General features: G+C 38.7%; 2 protein-coding genes across 5 annotated transcripts in view; both read right to left on the bottom strand.

Moving 5' to 3' along the window:
- Positions 1-2446: 2446 nt before the first annotated feature.
- LOC143215028 (pyrroline-5-carboxylate reductase 3-like) lies at positions 2447-3467 on the bottom strand. The gene is made up of 2 exons (XM_076436716.1): positions 3010-3467; positions 2447-2942 (listed from the first exon to the last, which is right to left on the bottom strand). Exons 1-2 carry the CDS (start codon positions 3098-3100, stop codon positions 2818-2820), a joined length of 216 nt encoding a protein of 71 aa, XP_076292831.1. The 5' UTR covers positions 3101-3467; the 3' UTR covers positions 2447-2817.
- A 10616-nt stretch (positions 3468-14083) lies between these two features.
- Nplp1 (Neuropeptide-like precursor 1) overlaps positions 14084-21512 on the bottom strand; it is a 95796-nt gene continuing 88367 nt past the window's right edge. For 2 of the 4 annotated variants that reach the window (XM_076436168.1, XM_076436167.1), the window contains exon 5: positions 14085-21060. In XM_076436168.1, the coding sequence (XP_076292283.1) occupies positions 20916-21060 (145 nt within the window). In that variant the 3' untranslated portion in view covers positions 14085-20915. Of the gene's footprint in view, positions 21061-21512 lie in introns of all 4 variants that reach the window. The other 2 variants (XM_076436170.1, XM_076436169.1) reach the window with 2 other exon arrangements.

The raw sequence follows: 21512 nt of genomic DNA, 5'->3' as shown, positions 1-21512 counted from the left end.
TTGGGTATTCGTCGTTGGCCCTATGTTGGGTATTCGTCGTTGGCCCAACGTTGGGTATTCGTCGGCAACTTGACGTAATTTTTCGTCGTTGGCCCTACGTTGGGGATTTGTTGGCAAAACCACTAACCATGCCCCCACCATTCCCCAACAAACTCCCAACCGTTGGCCAACTGTAAATGCTACTAGGGTACTACATTGTACTAGAATATCGTAGAATATACTGGAATATATTACAATATATGTAGTTGCACTAATAACATTGGCAAGACCATTTTGCAATCTGAAGTCATTACATACGCGGTATACATATAAATACTTTGATGGATTTCTGTTGCATTTCTAATGGAGTAGTGTTATTGTTCTATGCATATATTATTCAATTATTCAATTATAGTAACATGTATTAATAAATAAACTTCTTTACCTTAAAATCGCTTCAGAAAAACAATTTAGGCTTTTCTATAATGCTTCGTACAGACTAGAACATTTCGACGAACTGCGCCGCGAACCGCGCATTTCGACGAACATTTCGACGAACGTTTCGACGAATGATGATCGGAACGGATTTGTGTTATTTCCAGATTTTCTTGCGAACAACTATAGGAGCTGTAGCGGCGTATATTACACAAAGAAATACAGAAAATGTTGGCAGTTTATTGAGTTGTAATGTTCAGGTCTGTACGAAGCATCAGATTCGAGATTAAATGACTTGAATTTTTGGAGATGTTGCAACATGATGAATTTTTGTCCTTATATGATTCTACGATACATATTCTGAATAAAAACGGAAGGGTTAAGTTCTGAGAGCGCGTTCCGTAAACAACAAGGTTGGTCACACATCGAGCCCTCTTCGGTTTGGCTGAGCGTTCTAAGTTACTTTTGCGTTTTCGAGGCGTAATTTGCATTATTCAGCAGCATGTAGCGGAGCCGCGAGAAGCATTAGGCTGCGCGATGATGCTGCTACTGTCAAGAGACATACATTTTCTTCAATATCGAGAGAATAGAGTTCTTATAGAAAAAGTTGGAGGCAACCCCGCTAAAAACCCGGGAATTTCCGAATCCCGATGACGGGAACGGGATGGGAAGCCTCGTATCATGTCGGGACGGAATCCCAAAAATCCTGAGTTTTTCCCGGTGGTGTTCGGGTTTCCCGTGAATTTTTTCGGGATTTCTGCAGGGGTGTGCGAGATTCCCAAAAATGTTCAGAATTCCCGTAAAATATCCGGGAAAAAAATGCAATGTTTTCATAGCAAGGACATCTTTAATAATTTGAGACAAATTATAATTTAATTTAATTTAATAAGATAATTTAAATCACCGATGTCTTTGTTAACTTCCCGATTTTATAGGGAAGTTATTGTAATGACCCCGAAAATCGAAAATCGATTTTTTAGCAGATCTTCACGTTTCATGGTCATTGCAGTCATTTTAGACTATTTTCAGCAAAATGTTCGTATGCGTGTGTGTGTGTGTGTGTGTGTGTGTGTGTGTGTGTGTGTGTGTGTGTGTGTGCGTATGGCCGTTTCTATGTAATCAAATTTTTCGTTAACGTTTTCAGAAAAAGTAACAACGCGGTCAGGATGATGAATGATGCAATCGATGTGCCCCGCTGTAACTTAGAGCTGATTAAAATTTAATCCATTTTGGTCAAGTAGTTTTTTAGTTTTTTTCGAAAGAAGTTCATTCAACAATGCAATTTATACGAGAGAACGGAAAGTTTCCACCAAAGAAACAAACGTAATTACACAAAAAATTTTTTTTTCAATTTTTTTAAAATTTAAATAAAAAATTAAAAAAAATTTTTTTTTGTACCTTATGATGATGTTTCCGCTTACAATAATCGAAAATTATCCCAATGCAAGAGTGATTTAATCATCTCTACTCCCGAGAATACATTTTCAAAGAATATCGATGAAAGTACAAAAAAAATTTATATTACAATCTTTAAAAAAACAATCAGTTCAAAAAAGAATTATTAACTGAGATTAAAGTGAAAATTAATATAAACTATATGATAATTATTAATAACATTGATGTTGAAAACGGATTGGTTAATGGAGCACACATGCGGAATATTAAAATTTATTACTTTTCAAGAAAATACTAAAATTCCATCTATATTGTGGTTAGATTTTCAATTGCCCAGAGTAGGAGTGAAAGTAAGAACTCGTTATCGTGATTATATGAAAAATGCAAATATTGATCAAAATTTTACACCAATAATAAAAATATCGAATCAAGTAAATATGTCGAGTGAGGAAAAATATCAAATCACACGTAGTCAATTTCCAGTGGTTCCTGCTGAAGCGATTACGATTCATAAAAGTCAGGGACAAACATACGAGAAAGTATGTTTGGATTTTAAAAAATGAGAAAGGCGAACTTTACAAATGTTGTATGTAGCACTGAGCAGAGTTTCAAAATTGAGCGCGGTTTATATATTTTGGGACAATTTAAATTAACAGTATCGAAGAAAACCAAGATCAATACTGCAAACCCGGATAATGATGAGTTGTATCGTTTGCGAAAAACTAATTAAGACAATTTATTTTGCAACATTAGTATGCTATAACAAGGAACCAAGCGAGCAACGAGCCTACGATGTTGGTTTAATGCGACGCCATATAGCAAACATTTTGATAAGTAGAAAACCATTGAATTTCCCTGAAAACGTATAATCTTCTTAAAATGTACACTTAATAATGATAATAGTATACAACTAACTAATCGGGAAGGTCTTTGTGTGACTCTTGGAGAGTGACACACCAAATAACATTCGTACCACTAACCCTCTCGCGAGCTCGCAAAGCGAGCGAGCTACGACAACCCTACTTGCAACAACACCCCTCTAGTTAATGTAGTATTCGCTCCAAGATCTTTCCACAAATCCAAAGTCTTGTCTGTACGTGCGGATACCCAAACATTATTCGGATTGAAAATACCTGCGAAGACACATAACGTTATTAAATGAGTTACACTGAAAAACAAATTTATTGATATCGTACACACCTTTTCTAATCAAACTGGCTCCAATGGCTCTCGCCATATTTCCACCGCCAATGAAACTAACTTTGGTGGATTCAAAATTGTGTTTGGCCATATTTATTTACAGCTACTAAAACCAATGTACTTCAATTTTTATCAACAGTGTGAGAATTTGTACGATTTATGAATATCTTAAAATGTGTTTATGAATAATGGAAAATAACAAATTTTCTCATTTATTTCGATTTTGATAAATTATTTCGTTATTATATGGTAACTTCGTTTGTTCTCAACTTTTCTTCGAAGTTAAATGTTGCACGTGCGTCGCGTTTGAAATATTGCGTTCGATTGAGAAAAAAAATCAAATGTCATATGGGACATAAATATATACTAAAAATAAAATCGATAACAAAATCGGCCGGTTACCATCAATTAATGAAATATTGTTAATGGAAGAATGTGATTCAAATATATTCCTCCATATACGTTGTTACGAGCCAGGGCCGCGAGCAGCACGAGTGGCCGACGAAGGGTTATTACCCTAGGAATATGATATAAATTTGTTAGTTAAGGAACGCGGACGAACCCAATGCGAAATTGGGGAGCCGCTAGGATTATTGACAGCGAGGACGAACCTGACGCGAAGTCAGGGAGCCTCTAGGAATGGAGTCAAACGCAGACGAACCCGATGCAAAACCGGGGAGCTGCTAGGAGGTTGTATAATAGCACAGACGAACCTGATGCGAAATCAGGGAGCTGTTAGGATGCGGACGAACCCAATGCAAAACTGGGGAGCCGCTAGGTTGGATAAATCTCTGTTCGGACAATTGGAATGTCGCGAAAGAACCTGATGGTTAATCAGGGAATTGCTAGGATAATTAGTAAGCCTCGTAACTAGTATAATTTAATTGATACAATCCGAGCGGTAAGATTGTATCATGTGGGGACGTTCAATTACTTGGTTAGGATATTGGACGATAATTATGGGTTTAATGAATTTAAGTTAATTATCAAAGAAGACAAATATATTCTTACTATAGAGTTTCGTTCTACAAGTGTACTTGTGTCGCGAATGAACTGAATTTAGAATAGGAAAGAAATTGAAAGGTGATATTACCTAAGCTAAGACGCACGGTGTTGACGCACTGGCAATGCGGGGGACTCGGAGCAACCTTGTCACTGCCTAACAGATTTTAGACCGAACTCGCGGAATCTGTACGGTTAAACTTTGATTCAAAAGGAACGAACGTCCGATCTCACTGGTAGTTGACTTCCGAGATGCAGCACGACGCGACACTATTCGTGATTACGACAGTACTAGCCCACGAGAGTAGAAATGTAAGGGCTTATATAGCCCTGCAATGACGGGTGGTACTTGTCAGTACCCTTCAAGTGAACATTCGTATTTTGTCAACGACCAGTTGGTCGTGCGTACGTTTGGGCCCTAAACTAACCTAAACAATTATGTAGATTTATCTAGGGAAAAACTCTGTTCGTTTATCTAGGACGGTTCCTGCCAGAGATGATATTGAACACCTGTTCGTCATCCGTAACATCTCCCCACCAAGAAGAAACATCGCGGTTCCCGTGATGCTTTCTCATCAGGAAGGAAACGTCCTAGATACAATAGACTTTAAGAAAAAAAAGAAAAAAGTGGAGAGAAAAAAAAAATAAACTGAAGAGAAAAATTTTTAACGAGTGTAGTGTAGGTGTAAGTGTACTTATTGCTAGGTGGTGCTCAGGTAGAGACTGCTGTCGGTGGAGGTAGTCCTGCTCCTTAGAAGATCGTTATGCATGGTTTCCATTTGCTGCTATATTACGGATTCGGACTATATTTGTTATTAGTTCCGATAAATAGTCTCCATATGTCTTCAAAATTGTACCGGTTGGAAATGAGGTTGGCTCTCGAGCCTGTTTACCAAAAATTAATTCATATGGTGTGAAGTTGGTAGCTTCATGAACAGACGTGTTATAAGAAAACATTGCAAACGGAATTAATAAATCCCAATCCTCGTAGTTCTCCATATAGTGTTTGAGGTATTCTGTAAGAACAATATGGCTTCGCTCCAATGATCCATTAGTTTGTGGTCGGTATCCGGAGGTGGTGATTTGTTTAATCTTGAATATTTCTGACAGATTTGTCATAAGAGTTCCAATAAAGCTGGTTCCCTTATCCGTGAGTATGGCTCGAGGTGTCCCATATATTGCAATAAAATGCCGTGCAAAAGCATCTGCGATGGTAGTGGCTCGGATATTAGGTATCGCTACTGCAATACAATATTTGGTTAGATTGTCCTGCATGGTGAGAATGTATCGGTTCCCTCCAGGTGTAATTGGTAATGGTCCAACGGTATCTAATGAAATTTTTTCAAATGCGTCCAACGGTGTGTCGGTGATCAACATAGGTTGTCGAGTTTTCGTTCTGACTAATTTTTGCTCCTGACAACTTTTACATTTTCGGATGTAATCCTGAATTTCGTTGCGCATGTGCGGCCAATGAAATCTTGATCGAATGCGATTGTAGGTTTTTGTAACTCCTTTATGCCCTCCCATTAGGCTATCATGTGCTTCATGGATGATTTCTTGCCTGTCTTCTACGGAAGGTGTAGTAATAACACAGTTACATATTGTAATTTGATAAGTTGAATCTGTAAAGACTTCTTTTAATGCTTTGAAAAGTTCATCAGGCGATGATTTATGATGATCTCCGGTGGCGGATATTCGAAAAGATTTGCTCCTATTTTGTTCTAAAGCAGATTGAAGAGTTTTCAATCCATTAATTATATCCAATCCTTTTGGTTTATCATAGAAGTTATCGGAAATTACAATGCTGAAGGTTTTAAATAACCCATTGTTTGAAATTATGACCTGTCCCTTTTTCGGTCGTGCAGCTAGAAGTTCTTGCTTATTTATCAATCCCGTGTCCAGTAACAGTTTTCCTACGGGGGTTATTAGGTTGCGATCAGCTGATATGAAATGTACATAATGGTCTTCCTTTGCGGTAAGGGTGTTTGAAGAAATGCTAATCCTCTGTTTCGGTTCCGGCGGCGCTTCCAGGTCAGTTTCGGTAGAAGAACCATCGGTATCGGCGTCAAAGAATGGGTAAGGGTCGGCTGTGCGATCAGGCAGTTGCCGCGCCCTTGCTTCGCGTATTATATTGTTTGGAAATCGAATTACGTTGCGTTGCAAAATTCCACCTATTTCGGGAAATGGTATCTGCGGTATGTTGGGTACATCCTCCTGTAAATTGTTCCTATTCTCTATAACGGTGTTTTCCAGTGGCTCCTCAAACGAAATTAAATCACCAGATAAGGTCGTATTCTTATCCGTAGAAAAAATTTCTGTGGAGTTTGTTGCTGGCAAAAAATGGTGTGCGTTGTCCTGATCTTCGTCTGGCATCACTATCTCTTTAGATAAACTCGGAAGAGTTCTATTTATGTTAATAATTGGTGAGTGTTGAACCTTCCCCAGGGCGGGTTGTTCCGTCTCATCTGAACTGCTGCTTGTTTGTTGATATTTCGGCCGTTTTTCTCGGTCTCGATGTAGTTGTCTGACGCGTTGTCCTATTGAACCAGCGTCGACAGCTGTTTTCGGTATTTGGATTTTAAAATCGGGGTCTTTGAGTTCCCTCGGGGTGAGTGGTAAACAGATGGAAGTAGGATTACGTGACAATGCATCAGCATTCTTATTTGTTTTTCCAGATTTATGGACGACCTGATAATCATATTCTAATAGTCGGAGCTTCCATTTCATGAGTCTTGATGTCGGATCTTTCACAGAATGTAGCCAAACTAATGGTCGATGATCTGTAACCAATGTGAATTTTGTTCCGTACACATATGGTCGGAAATATATGACGGCGTATACCATTGCTAAACATTCTTTTTCCGTGGCTGAATAATTTCTCTCTGCTTTGTTGAGGCTACGTGATGCATAAGCGATCGGCAGATCATTTCCTATTTCGCCTTGACTAAGCACGGCTCCAACGGCATATTCAGAGGCGTCTGTTGTAATGACGAATGGTTTGCTGAAATCTGGATATTGTAAAATAGGCTCTCGACAGAGTTCTTCACGTAACTGCTTGAAACTGTTTTCCTGTTCTTCAGTCCATTTGAATTTTCTGCCCTTTCCTAGAAGGTCAATTAAAGATTTTGCTTTTGTAGTGAAATCTGGTACGAATCTTCGGTAATATCCTACTAAACCCAAAAACTGTTGTATATTTTTCTGTGAGGTAGGCGTTGGGAAATCCTTGACAGCCTTTAATTTTCGGGGATCAGGTTTTACTCCCTGTCTTGAAATAATATGTCCAAGGTATGCAACTTCTTTTCGTAAGAATTCGCATTTATTGGTTTGAAGAGTTAAACCATGTTCTCGCAAGCGGTTTAATAATTTCCTGACTTTAATGTTGTGTTCGTGTAATGACGCAGCGTAAACCACGATATCATCCAGGTAAATGAAAACGTCCGTTCCCTGGAGTCCAGTTAATACCTGATCCATGAGGCGTTGAAAAGTAGGTGGTGCATTTTTCAAACCAAACGGCATTCGTGAAAATTCATAATGTCCATTAGGGGTGGTGAAAGCTGTCTTCTGTCTGTCTTTCGGATCCATTTCTATTTGGTGGAACCCACTGGCAAGATCGAAAACGGAGAAGTATTTGGCTCCTCCGAGACGATCCAATATTTCCGTAATTTGAGGCAGTGGATATTTATCGGAAATGGTCTTCTCGTTAAGCGCACGAAAATCTATTACCATGCGCCAACGTTTGTTTCCTTGCGCATCTGGTTTTTTGGGTACAATCCACAAGGGTGAATTGTACGGAGATTTCGACGGAGTAATAATACCATCGGATAATAAGCCATTGATTTGCTTTTTTATTTCCTCTTGGTGTACAGGAGGGTAGCGATACTGTCTCGTGTTAATCGGAATCTCATCAGTTGTATGTAAGGAGTGCTTGAAATCAGATGCCTTCCCTAATTTATCTCCGGGGAGATAAAATCGATCGGGAAATTCCTTTATCAATGCGGTGATGCTACACCGTTCTTCTTTGTTCAGGTGACTCAAATTTAGCGTTTCGGAGATTCCCTGTATCCTATCTTCTCTAGTTTTGAAATTACAATGTTGACGTACCTCTGAATAAATATCTTCATCTGATGTGCTCAAAATGTCGTAAGGTTCCACGATTTGTGGCTCTATTTCTACGTCTATGGCTTCCTCGCTAGTGTTGGTTGCCATAACATGACATTTTCCTCCGTCGTTCAGGACGGCGGCTTCTCCTATGTAGAGTTGTTTGTGTGTTTTTATGCGTGGTAAATAGCCTTCTTTTATCCTTGGATTAGCTATTCTTATGGCAATCTGTTGAGATGTTCGGGCATCGATGCGATGTTTGGTCCGTACATCGGAGTCCTGCTGGTAATTTGAAAATCGAATAGGCCTGATGGGCTTATTTTTTAATACCAGTGTCCCATGGTAATAAGAAATTTCTGCTTCTTCCTGTTTTAAAAATGGGCTTCCTATAAGTCCATCTGCTTCTATTGCAAGGCGCTTCACTACGTAGAAAAACGCAGGAGCTTCGTGTATGTGAAGTATCGTAGTTCCTAGAGTGCGAATTGGATTTGTAGTAAGACCAGTTATTTCAATTTCTTCGCGTGAAACAATTTCTGCTCCTTCTCCTAAAACGTCAAGAACTACTAAATTTACGGATGCTCCACCATCAATTAGAAATTCTCCCGTGCCTGATTCCAGTTCTGGGATTTTGATTTTGATTCGTGGTGCTGGAGCTTCCTTGATGAGGGTTTTTCCTCGAAGCGGACAGTTCTTTGGCGAACTTCTTTGTTTTCGCTCATCGTGTCGCCTGTACGGTGAGCGCGATCGAAGTTTAAAGATTTGTTCGATTCCACGGACGAATCTCGCGAATCTCTTTGGAATCGCGGACTACGCGGTCGATTCTTGCAGAATTTTCCATCGTGTCCGGATGTTCCGCAATGCCAACAATACGATTTTGACATGCGATTCCTATCGGAATTTTTAAAAATTGTATACCGTTTCTCTCCGTCTCTCACAATTGACGAATCCGAACGGTTGGAGGGGGAACCGGAGGGGCTCCTGTGACGCAAGGTCCAGGCAGACGCTCGTCCTTCTCTTTCCTCCTCAAAACCAGATGGTCTCGTGCGTTGATCCCTGTGTCGGTCATATTTGCTTGGAGATAAGGGATATGACACTTCACGATCGCGGTAGCGAGAGTCCTGGTCATATGAATCTCGGCGGGACCACCTTGATGGTGATTCACTCCGAGGCGACTGTCGTCGATTTCTTAATCTTTTATCTATCTGTAGCACGGAGTCGTAAGCATCCTCCAGATTTTTTATATCCTTCAAGATAGCCGACACCTTCAGGGAAATCCGATCCGGTAATCCATCGATGAAGTTTTCAATGACGTCCTTTTCCATCAATTTGATAAATTCTTCAGCATGTGCCTCGTATTTTTCCCTCATGGCTCCGCGCGTACAGTAGACCAAGTGGCTTGTCCTATCGATGTATTGTCGTAGGCTTTCTCCTTCGCGAATATGTAGTTTCGCGATTTCCACTTGATAATATGATAGGCTCTTGCCGGGAGCGAACCGTTTCTTCAAATGTTGAATTAACGCTTTTACGGTAGTAAACTTGTGCTCTAATGTGCATCTACGTGCTGGCCCGACGAGCTTAGTAAGAACAATTGCCAGATACTCGGTTTCCGTACCCTCCGGAATCAAAGTTAACCCGTCCTCTAAAGTTTGCGCGAAACGAATCAAAGAGGGGTCTTCCCCGTTAAAGGTCGGAATTGTCGAAGTAACATTCTGTAAGCATGTCTTTTGCGTCAACAGCGACATAGAATTTGCAAGCGAAACCGTCAAGTTCATTATGTCAACGAAAGAAATATTTGCAGCTGAATTCGGCATTTTTAAAGAATGTAACTAGAGAAAACTAGTATATTATCGAAACCTTTTAACTAGGAAAACTAGTATATTATTGGTATAAAAGCGTGACTAGCGAAAACTAGTATATTGCTAATAATATTGAGACGTAACTAGGAAAACTAGTATATTGTCAATACTCAGGTACGAGTAATTTAACGTAGTAAACCCAAAATTAAAGTGATCCTAAAATAATTGAACTATCCCACCGCTGTCACCAGTTCTGTTACGAGCCAGGGCCGCGAGCAGCACGAGTGGCCGACGAAGGGTTATTACCCTAGGAATATGATATAAATTTGTTAGTTAAGGAACGCGGACGAACCCAATGCGAAATTGGGGAGCCGCTAGGATTATTGACAGCGAGGACGAACCTGACGCGAAGTCAGGGAGCCTCTAGGAATGGAGTCAAACGCAGACGAACCCGATGCAAAACCGGGGAGCTGCTAGGAGGTTGTATAATAGCACAGACGAACCTGATGCGAAATCAGGGAGCTGTTAGGATGCGGACGAACCCAATGCAAAACTGGGGAGCCGCTAGGTTGGATAAATCTCTGTTCGGACAATTGGAATGTCGCGAAAGAACCTGATGGTTAATCAGGGAATTGCTAGGATAATTAGTAAGCCTCGTAACTAGTATAATTTAATTGATACAATCCGAGCGGTAAGATTGTATCATGTGGGGACGTTCAATTACTTGGTTAGGATATTGGACGATAATTATGGGTTTAATGAATTTAAGTTAATTATCAAAGAAGACAAATATATTCTTACTATAGAGTTTCGTTCTACAAGTGTACTTGTGTCGCGAATGAACTGAATTTAGAATAGGAAAGAAATTGAAAGGTGATATTACCTAAGCTAAGACGCACGGTGTTGACGCACTGGCAATGCGGGGGACTCGGAGCAACCTTGTCACTGCCTAACAGATTTTAGACCGAACTCGCGGAATCTGTACGGTTAAACTTTGATTCAAAAGGAACGAACGTCCGATCTCACTGGTAGTTGACTTCCGAGATGCAGCACGACGCGACACTATTCGTGATTACGACAGTACTAGCCCACGAGAGTAGAAATGTAAGGGCTTATATAGCCCTGCAATGACGGGTGGTACTTGTCAGTACCCTTCAAGTGAACATTCGTATTTTGTCAACGACCAGTTGGTCGTGCGTACGTTTGGGCCCTAAACTAACCTAAACAATTATGTAGATTTATCTAGGGAAAAACTCTGTTCGTTTATCTAGGACGGTTCCTGCCAGAGATGATATTGAACACCTGTTCGTCATCCGTAACAACGTATAGGGACGCTTCCTGCAAGACACGATCTTGACTACGATTTTCGTGGGAAAGTCGAAGAAGATCGGTTCTGTAACCGTCACACAATCAACCCTTCAACTTCAATTTCAACTCTTCTATTTCAATTTCAATTTTTCAATTTCTACGTCAATTTTTCAATTTCAACTTCACTTTTTCAATTTCAACGTCAATTTTTCAATTTCAACTTCACTTTTTCAATTTCAATTCGTTAATTTCAACTCTTCAATTTCAACATCAATTTCTCCATTTCAACTTCAATTTCAATATCAGCTCTTCAACTTCGTTTTCAATTTCAATTTTTCTATTTCAATGTCAAGTTTTCAATTTCAATTTTAACTCTCCCATTTCAACTTCAATTTTTCAATTTCAAGTTCACTTTTTCAATTTCAATTTCAACTTCAATTTCAATATCAACTCTTCAACTTCGTTTTCAATTTCAATTTTTCCATTTCAACGTCAATTTTTCAATTTCAACTTTAATTTTTCAATTGCAATTCGTTAATTTCAAATCTTCAATTTCATTTTCAACGTCAATTTTTCAATTTCAATTTCAACTCTTCAATTTACACTAGCAAGTACACGCTAACGTCTTAGTACAACAGTAATGGTGTTTTAGAGTTATTTAAATCGAAATATCTCCTGAACTACTAACATTTCGACATACATAGGTTAGTACCTTTTTATAACGAATGTCCAACTGCATCGACTGATGTATGAAAAATACCTTATTCCATTAAAAAAAATATCGGTGACCTTGGAATCTTGTAAAAAAATGACCTTGAGAAATGTTGAGAATCATTGAGGATAATGCATTACATCTTATCAGTCATGCGGATTCTCCTTTAGACATGTGTGAGCGCGTGTGTGCGAGGACGAATGAATAGCGTCACTTCGGCAAGTGCTAGCATAGAGAAAGGTTGTATAGTTAACATAGAGACAGTTCAGTGTATTATAGAGTGAGACTAATTGTAATACAAATATTGTTTTGTCGCGACCGTCGTGTCCGCGAGTCTATCGTTTGGTTGTCCGCCGAATTAACTTTGGACAACTATTTCAATTTATCGGATCGGATTGGATGGAATGAAGGAAATGTAAAAAATGAAAGAATTGCGTTTCGTCCTAGACTTGCCGGAGGACTCGTCAGTAAGGCTGTGCCGACAAGTCTTGCCTTATACGCGCGCAGATCAAACCGTGTTGATCTGTATTACTTCGCTTGCACGATATCGGTAGCAAGAAGTGTAACGCTCGGTTGGGTGGTTAGTGTCACTCGTTCGAAGGATCGTAACGAACTGAGAGTGAACTCGACTTCCATACAACACGAGTTTTTTGAGAAGCGCCTCGTGGATGAGAGGTTAGCTTTGGAGTAGGGAAAAGAATGAATCGTCTTTTGTTCTAATGGTAAGCAACCTGGTTGGTGCTGTCGATCTTTCGCTTCCAATCAGGACATCGATCACTCTTTACACTTTCTTTCGATTGGTCGATTGGAAAGAAGAGTAGGAGTATGCCCGAGTTGGAGAACGAGAGGTTTTCGATTGTTTATGAACATGCAGCATTTCCATGTGACGGGCCTGCGAGGGCAATGCCATCTCTTGGTTTACGAGAGCAGCAGTGCAGATGAACCGTATACATGCGAATTGTTTATTGTCCGAAATATACGTACACAAATCTTCGATATTAAGAATTGTGTATGGGTCGGCCGATGCACCCTTGGAAGCATGTTGTAAGAATTTAATGGTGTCCCTTTTCCGTAGATTTACGAGCTAGCGCGCATCCTTGAAACAAGATGGTCGAGGGTGAACGTGGATACTTGACCGAGATTAACGAACGCGAGGATTCTTTAGACTTTAGACTGTAGATATTTTATGACTGTGCATACAATCGACCCATATCGCGATTGGGTTGTTCCGAAGGTTGCAATACCTGAAGCGAATGCCGACTGTTTTTGGTCAGTTACGGTATATCAAATTATTTAATCTCTAACGGTTTCCTGGGCACGACAATGTTGCAGAACATTCGAGAATCGACTCTCCGTGTCTCTGATGTTTGGGGGGACGAGCGATTGCTAAAAACAAATACCGATCTTGCATCGTCGTGTCGCTGTTATAAGGAAAAACATTGTAAAGGGGGGCTCGATCGTAATGTATTTTCGAGGGAAGACCCGTTAATAAATCGTTCGTTAGAAATCGAATATTTGCGAGGGACAACGATTCTTGAGACGGAACAAATATAGTGTACAAGTTAAATCATTATAATAAATAATATTACAAAGTGTAACTACAATTATTTCCATTTCAACCGACATTCCACAAATAACAAGAAAAAATTTTTACCATCATCAAATTCGCCCCTTGAGACAGTACAACTTTATTCTGTGGAGATTTTTTGTACGACTAATAATAACCGAGATATTTATGTGTTCCCAGTTCCCATTTAAATGCCCCACCCTGTATAAAACACAATAAAATTAAACATAATGAAGTTTTGAACGTTTATTTGACGTATATCACTTGACAAACGATCACCCGACGTATCGCTGCGATTGTCGCTGGCACTCCTTGTAGGCTATGTGTGACTGTAATGTAATTTAAATTAGATATTTGTTAACTTAATACAACTCTAACAGTATGCATTTATATTCAAGTTCGATTTGTATTGTTAAAATTTGGATATAACCAAAAACTATACAGTATTTATTCGTCCAAAGGATATATGCATACAATTATAGGAAATTATCCATTATATGTATAATATTTATGATCATTTTCCCGGAGGTTTAAAAAGTGATTAAAGCAATAATAATTTTCCTGGTTAATATAGAGATTGCGGATTTTTACGTAAAATAAAAATTATCAGTATTGATTGCAAGATAACATAGCAATCTTATAATTATGGTAGGATAGCAAAACAACTGCAGAAACGTTTATTTCATCATTATTATTATTCGTTTTATTGTCATTTTATTTAGTCGTTTTATTGTCTAGATAAACACATAAATACATTATCATAAAATCGAAGACGATTAAACAACATTGTGCACAATTCGCATCGTAATAAATCGATGATATTATTCAACTGGAAACAACCACGTCGAAATCTTCCTGATTGAAAATCACATTAATATACACATATTACACAATATTTTATTACCTCTACTTATTAGTACTGAAATATATATATTACGAATAAATAAAAGCTGAATTTGCGTTATTACTATCGAGCTTGCAAGCCCTGAGCACTAAGATTTACACCGACTACTAGAATATATCGAAGATCACGTCACGGCTTCCTTAATTTTTACTTTTCAGCTATGGAAATATCTACTGTATAGAAGCATCGGAACATTGACATACTACAATTCGAATGAAAATTCCTTAAACTGTTTATCCAAACGATCCGCAATAATTTCAGGAAAGTTCTTCGTTTAGTTAGACAAAGTTTTATTAGTTGCATCCCGACTGAATTTTTCGAATTAGACGGAGATTCTTTTTTAATGTCAAATACAGAAACATCAGAAATTGCCAAATAATCCTATTTCATCGTTTACTTTAATTATTGTCTTTCAGTAATTATATATATAATTATTCACGAATGTACTGTATCTCAACAGCAAAAGCCAATCACTTTTGATACTTTTGGAATAGTAGAATTCAATCGAATACAAATATAGGTTACATCAAATATAAGGAAAACACCTACATATTTCAGTTTTCTGAATATCTGAATATATCTGTCCCTCAAACTTATTTTATGCCACGAACACAAACATTTGCGCAATTATACAAAACAACGTACAAGCGCGTTTAATACTATATATAGATTTTACACTGTTATTGTCAATAACATGATATTAATGTCATGGTTTATTGTCGAATACGTAGCTACATTGTCGTCGAACAAATTTACGTTTGTAAACAAAATTGGCTACGTTAATAGCATGATAATAAACAGGGTGCGGCCGAAGAACATATACAAGCGGGCACGGCGTGCCTCCTTATGAACAAATAAGAAAAGACTATAGAATGAAAGCTTTTCATCCGGGGTTTAGTTTTCGGAAAAATTGAGTTTTAAAGTACGCTGCGTACCTATATGGTAACCAGAGTCGCTAGATCAAGATTTGTGTCCCCACCTTCCCCTTCTACGACGCTACTCCCCCCATTTCCGCCGCGGCCCGGTTACGTGACGCGTTCGTCTCTGTCGAGCACATGTACCTAAAGAACGGTACCTAGTTCTGCAGGGTTGAAGCGAAAGACGGAAGGAGAGTAGACCTCTAAAACGTCCTTCAGCCATCTTGCTAGGCAAACCTACTACATAGTGCCCTCTGCAGCCGAGTTTAGTATTAAAGTGGCGGTTACTCCAATCTTTCGTCAGTGATATTTGTTTGCTTTCGCCTGCGTTGTGTTTCGTTGGTTACTTTGAAACATATTATTAGACTGCGGATTTTATGCATTTATGACAAAAATGGGTACGTACAATTGAAAGCAGTGGACATATCAAAAAGATTTAAGAACATCAGTGTATTACTGTCAGTTTAATATGAAAATTAAGCTTAATAAAAAATTTTTATTTGGCTCCTGTGTCTTGCAATCAATACAAACATTTTTTATTTTGCAGAAAGATCCGCAGTCTACATATTATTGTTTGGTACAATTTCATAATTACTCAAGTAGTATTTTTGTCCCAAATAAAATAGTGAGAGTACTGTACTTGAAGCATACAAATTGTTATAAATATATGAATCCTTAATAGGTTTTTAGTGATCGTCAGTGGTAAAAATGCCCACGTGCGTTGTCAACAGTTGTGTAAACAGAACTTTCAAGAAGAGTTGTAACTTTAAAATTTACCGCGACATGTCATACAGTAGCGGCCAAAACAGTAGAGCCCAAAACAGTAGAGCCACCTATAGTAGAGTCAAAATGGACTTTTCTTTAGTTCCCCGTAATCCCACATGTGGCGCATGTATCGGTCATTGTCAGTATGTTTGAAATTGTGAATCAAGACGCTATTATTTCGTCAACAAGGTTTCGATATCATCATTTTTAATAAAAATACGCGCTAATTTCCTGACCGGCTCCATTATTTTGACAGCCACTGTAGATGGCAGCAACAGGTTTGCCTACCAAGATGGCTAAAGGGCGTTTTAGAGGTTAAACAACAATTAAATCCACTTTATGCACTGTCCTGTAGATCCATGGTCGTGCATGCGTCACAATGTCACGTGACTAATCCGCTGCTGGCAGAGTGAGGGTAACTTTTTCCCCTCAATTCGTGCTCCCTCCCCTCATCTGGCGACTCTGACGGTAATATAGATTAGGTTTGTCGATCAATGTGACCCGACTTTCAGTATGTCGGCTATAAAAGAAAGTCGGACTAATTAGTGCAAAATGTTCATGAAGCTTTTAAAGATTTGAAAAATTAGAACACGTTTCTAATATACAACATCAAGGTAATCAATTTCATCAATTCTGTAGTTGATAAAATGAAGTTTTGTTCGCTAAACATTTTCTTTGAACTAATTGTAAAAGTTCCTTCTAAATGCTGTGTATACGTTGCGTATGAACACAGTACGCAGTCGATTTTCAAACTTGATTTTTTAAAAAATTACGCGTCGAATGAAAAAATGTTATTCTATCTTCTCTTCGCATTTCTTTTAATAAGACACCATTCCGTGTCCGCTAGTTCATATTATCCAGTTACATCTGTATCTGTGTAAAAATAAAACTAAACAATAACTATATTCAAATTTCGACAAGAAGCATTACTAAAGATGGCCGGCCATCTGGGGGGTCCGACGGATGCTACGCACCGGGGCCCCGCGATTGAGAGAGCCCCAACATGATCAAGAACTAAAATAATGTAATTTTTCCGAAGAAATTAATGTATTAGCAAAAATTAGTAGTATATGTTCGTGTTTGTAATTTTTTTTACTTTGCAAAAAATTTAGGGCCCCACATGATTTCTTGCATCCAAACCCCTTTACAGAGAAGGCCGGCCCTGTCTAAAGCAACACACATTGTCTCATTGTCCAAGAAATTGTTACAAAATGCAACGGTAGTAGAAGTAAATGTTTACAAACTATACTCAAGGAAACACTAATTTGTTATCGATATCTCCTAATCAATACGACGGGAAGCGCGCGCGGTCAAATATAATTAAATCGACTAAAGTTCTTGCAATAACATAATCTTCTTAACACTAACCGTACCGGGAGCAAAATCTGTCGGACATACGTATATTGTTTTATAAAAATTACGAGACTGTATTTATTTCGATTTTTTCTAATTTTTATAATAGTGCGTGCTCGAATAAAGAAATTCATTGAATAATTTCTAATGGAAGCATCTGTATAATTTTAATAATTAAAAAATAAACAATGTGAAAGCGTTTATTTGACCGGCCGTGGTACGGTTAGTGTTAACCCTTTGCACTCGAATGGCGATTGTAAGGCGCCAGTAAAGTGGCCTTTACAGCATTATCCAAAACAGTTTTAACATTATTAAATTCGTCTGTTATCTATAAATTGTGAAAAGCTGAACTGTTGCATGAGCTGGTTAAATTTCATGTGCACAATGTAAGAAAGATTACATAGAATAAAAATGATCTGGGTCGAAAGAAATGATTTTGATTTTCGAATTAGAATTGCTTCGAGTGCAAAGAGTTAAACGTTTACAAGCTAATAACAAATATGTCATCAAAATTTGTACGTCGCTCAGCAATTGGTGCAAATTGGTACTGTTAAATATGCTTAAATGTCTGTACGTAAATGTACGCAAATGGGCTGAACTTCCGAAGACGTCCATGCTCAGAATTGGATGAAATTTTGGAAATAGGTTCCATTTTCACTAAAATGTTTATCAGAAGCATTTTTGGCGACTCGAAGAACAATTTTTTACCATTTTAATGTCACTCTCTACTTCATTCACAAAAATTTTTTGTGGGGTTAGGCCAGGCATGGCCAGAAGTAGCACGCGTGCTAGGGATTCTCAAGGAATAGCCGTGGAATACCCCACTTCTCCCGGCCGCGCGTCTGAATCCTCTTGGCGGCCGTAGTTGCTCCGAGCACTACGGCCGCCACGGGGAGCGAGACGCGCGGCCGGGACAAGTGCGAGTATTCCTTGAGAATCCCTAGCACGCGTGCCATTTCTGGCCATGCCTGGGTTAGGCTGTGTTAGGTCTGGGTTAGGTTTCCGGGAGCTGTGGGTGGACCGAGCTGGGGCTCGGGAAGCTCAACTCGAAGGCTCCAGGGATGGGGACACCGAGCGGGTCCCTCCGCTCGGGGTCTGATTAGATTAGGTTATGGGGGAGGTTAACCCCTCCCCCGGGTTGCATGTTAGCTGGGAAGTGTCCTGTAGAGTATTCGCGTGATCCAGGCACTTCCTCTGTGGCTTAGGGCGGGCGTGAGTTTTTAGTGCGGTAGGCCTCGGGAAAGGATCGACACCCACCCAAGAAGGGTCCCACTCGGTTATCCCCCAGGATGCATAAAACGCATTTTTTGAATTATCGTTACAGGCCCAGATAAAAAAGTTGACAAATCATCATTTTTTAAAATTTTGTATAATTCCTACCAATTGCAATCGTAATAAATTTTTGTTTACTTATTCTCTAGCGAACTAGCCAGTCTAACATCTTTAAAAAATTCAAGTCCTTTGGACCAATTTCTAAAAAGTTATGCGATTTTTAAGAGTGTCCACTTGTTATTGCCGCTGACTGTAGGTCTGGGTTAGGCCTGGCTATGAATTTGTGCGCGAAAGGAATTAATTGAAGTCTGTGCAGGTATGAAACCATGTTGGCCGCCTGCAACTATGTCGGTAAGGAGGACAGTGACATTAAAATGGTAAAAAATTTTTTCGAGTACCAAGAATCCAAAAATCCTTCTGACAATCATTATTTTAGTCAAGAAGGAACCTATTCTAAAAATTTTATTCAATTCTGAGCATGGACGTCCTCGACAGTTTAGCCCGCAAATGTACTACAAGTATGTTGAAATCATTACGCAATAATACTAAACTAAATATTATGATAAATGAAAATAAATTAGTTTAGTAAATTTTCAATTTTCGCCAAGCTTTGATAAACGAATTTTTTCATCGAGAATGATACATGGAAATGGAAGAACATTTCTCACAAAAGCAATTAAACGTATTAAAATTATTCAACCGTAATCAACAATATTACTATTAATATTACTACTATTAATATTACATTAATATAATAAACAACCGTAATATTCAACTGTAATAAAAACTATATAAACATAACGCGACGAAAATTTTTGTTCAGCGTGGCGATAGAATCAATAAAATGATAACAATTAAAATTGCGAAACCGGAGACGAGGTATAGGATATATTTACCGTTCAATATATTTTCTGCGATCTTAAACAAAGAAATGTTTCACGAAAAATATTTACAATTCTGACAACACAGTTTGTTACGGTACTGAAACGATGCATAATTTTCATTGAAGCTAAAAGTGATAAGTAGGCTGCGGATCTTTATGCAAAATAAAAATATTCGCATCGATTCTGGAAAGCAACGACTTTGTTACATTAAAAGCAACATTACAACATTCTTGAACTTTTTAAATCTTTTACTGTTTCATATTTCGCCGAACCAATTTCTTCATAAATGCATAACGATCCACAGTTTAGTGATAAATAGACAGCGGATCTTTGTGCGAAACAACAATTTTCTACCTGAACTGCAACAATCCGAAGTGAAATAGACATTTATGTTCTTTCTTAATATGTTTAATAGGTCGAAAATAATATAACAGTATTTTAAAACTCTTCTAATGTTTTTACTGTTTGAAATTATACCTACTCGTCTTTGTCGTAAATACATAAAATCCGCTGTCTAGTGATAACTGATGCTGTTGCTTTCTAGTCTAATCTTCAGCAAGCACAGAGAACTTCAATTTGTTTAGCATCGTCATACATATGTATCCAAGAATCGACTACAAATCGACAGGTTAGCAATTTCAGTACTGCAATAGTTTTCTTAAACCAATTTCTAGCAGATTAGTATCATAGGAAATACGATAAAAACTTCCATTCAAAAGTTTTATAAAATGTATCCTATACCTTCTCTTCAGTGCGGCATTGACATGGATAACCACAGATTAATAGACTTAACCCTTTGCATTCCGAATTATGTACTTTTCAATTTTGTTGCCAACAACTCTCTACTAATATTTTAATTGTTTCATTTTCACTTCCAAGGACAGGTCCTTGACTGCTACTTATTTCAAATAAAATTGTTTACTAATTATATAAGATATACATAGCTCTCAAACTTTGTTGTAATTTATATTTGTGGAACTTATCTTTGTTTTTATCTAATAAAAAAGACAATTAAATGAATAAAGGAAGAACGAAATACATATAAAAACCCGTTTTATTTACATTTTTTTTAATCTTATGTCGGGTCACACTCGGCAAAGGAGTGCAAAGGGTTAAGAAACTATATCCTAAGTCTTTACGCTGCGCTAAGAAGCTGAAGAATATTTCGGAGGATCGTGTTTGAGATGTTCAGATTTTTTGTCTGTTTCTGCATTCGTCGGGGTAAAACTGTAGAAATAAACTTATTGATACAAATTGAGACAAATAGGCGAGTAATCGATTGCCATGGATCTCAGAAATTTCTGACGATGAAAATTATCGGCCGTCGATTACAAGGATAACCTTCTGAAGCCGTGTCGACAATCTCCGTGCAAGGCTTGAACGTGGGGTACACCCGGTTTCAAGTGTATCCTTAAAGACCTTGTTGACGAGGCGGAGGAGGTGTTGGACGTCGGCCCATCTGCGGGATTCTCCCTAAAATCAATGATAACGTTAATACGGGTTAAGGTGGGGTCTCCTGTGCGCGTCTGGACACTGCGTTTTGTTATCCCAGCGACTTTTATACTCCATTCGTCATACTTTATCAGAACTGCGTCTAGGCGTGAGCCACTGCGCCTAACCGAGTGCGTCTACGCCAGGAAACAATATCGCGTTATCCTTTCGAGGAATATTTCACAATAAGACACATGCGTACTCTAGGGCTGCAGGCGAGCCAAGCTAAGCTCGAGCTCGACTGGTCGAGTCGAGTCGAGACTCGATTGGTCGAGCCGAGTCGAGTACTCGCACGATGCGAGTAGCTCGCATCGCTGCAAGCTACCCGCATCGAAGCGAGCTACTCGCGTCGACGTCATCGGCTCGCATCGGTGCGAGTTACTTGCATCGGTGCGAGTTACTTGCATCGATGCGAGTCCAGTCGAGCAAGGAAT

The sequence above is a fragment of the Lasioglossum baleicum genome, chromosome 13 (assembly GCF_051020765.1).
Source record: "Lasioglossum baleicum chromosome 13, iyLasBale1, whole genome shotgun sequence".
Lineage (NCBI taxonomy): Eukaryota > Metazoa > Arthropoda > Insecta > Hymenoptera > Halictidae > Lasioglossum > Lasioglossum baleicum.
This window is presented reverse-complemented; position numbering and strand designations above follow the sequence as displayed.

Coding starts and splice junctions, on each gene's coding strand:
- LOC143215028 (XM_076436716.1), bottom strand. CDS start 3,100: ATGGCCAAACACAATTTTGAATCCACCAAAGTTAGTTTCATTGGCGGT. Junction 2,943..3,009: donor AGCCAGTTTGATTAGAAAAG/GTGTGTACGATA, acceptor GTGTCTTCGCAG/GTATTTTCAATCCGAATAAT.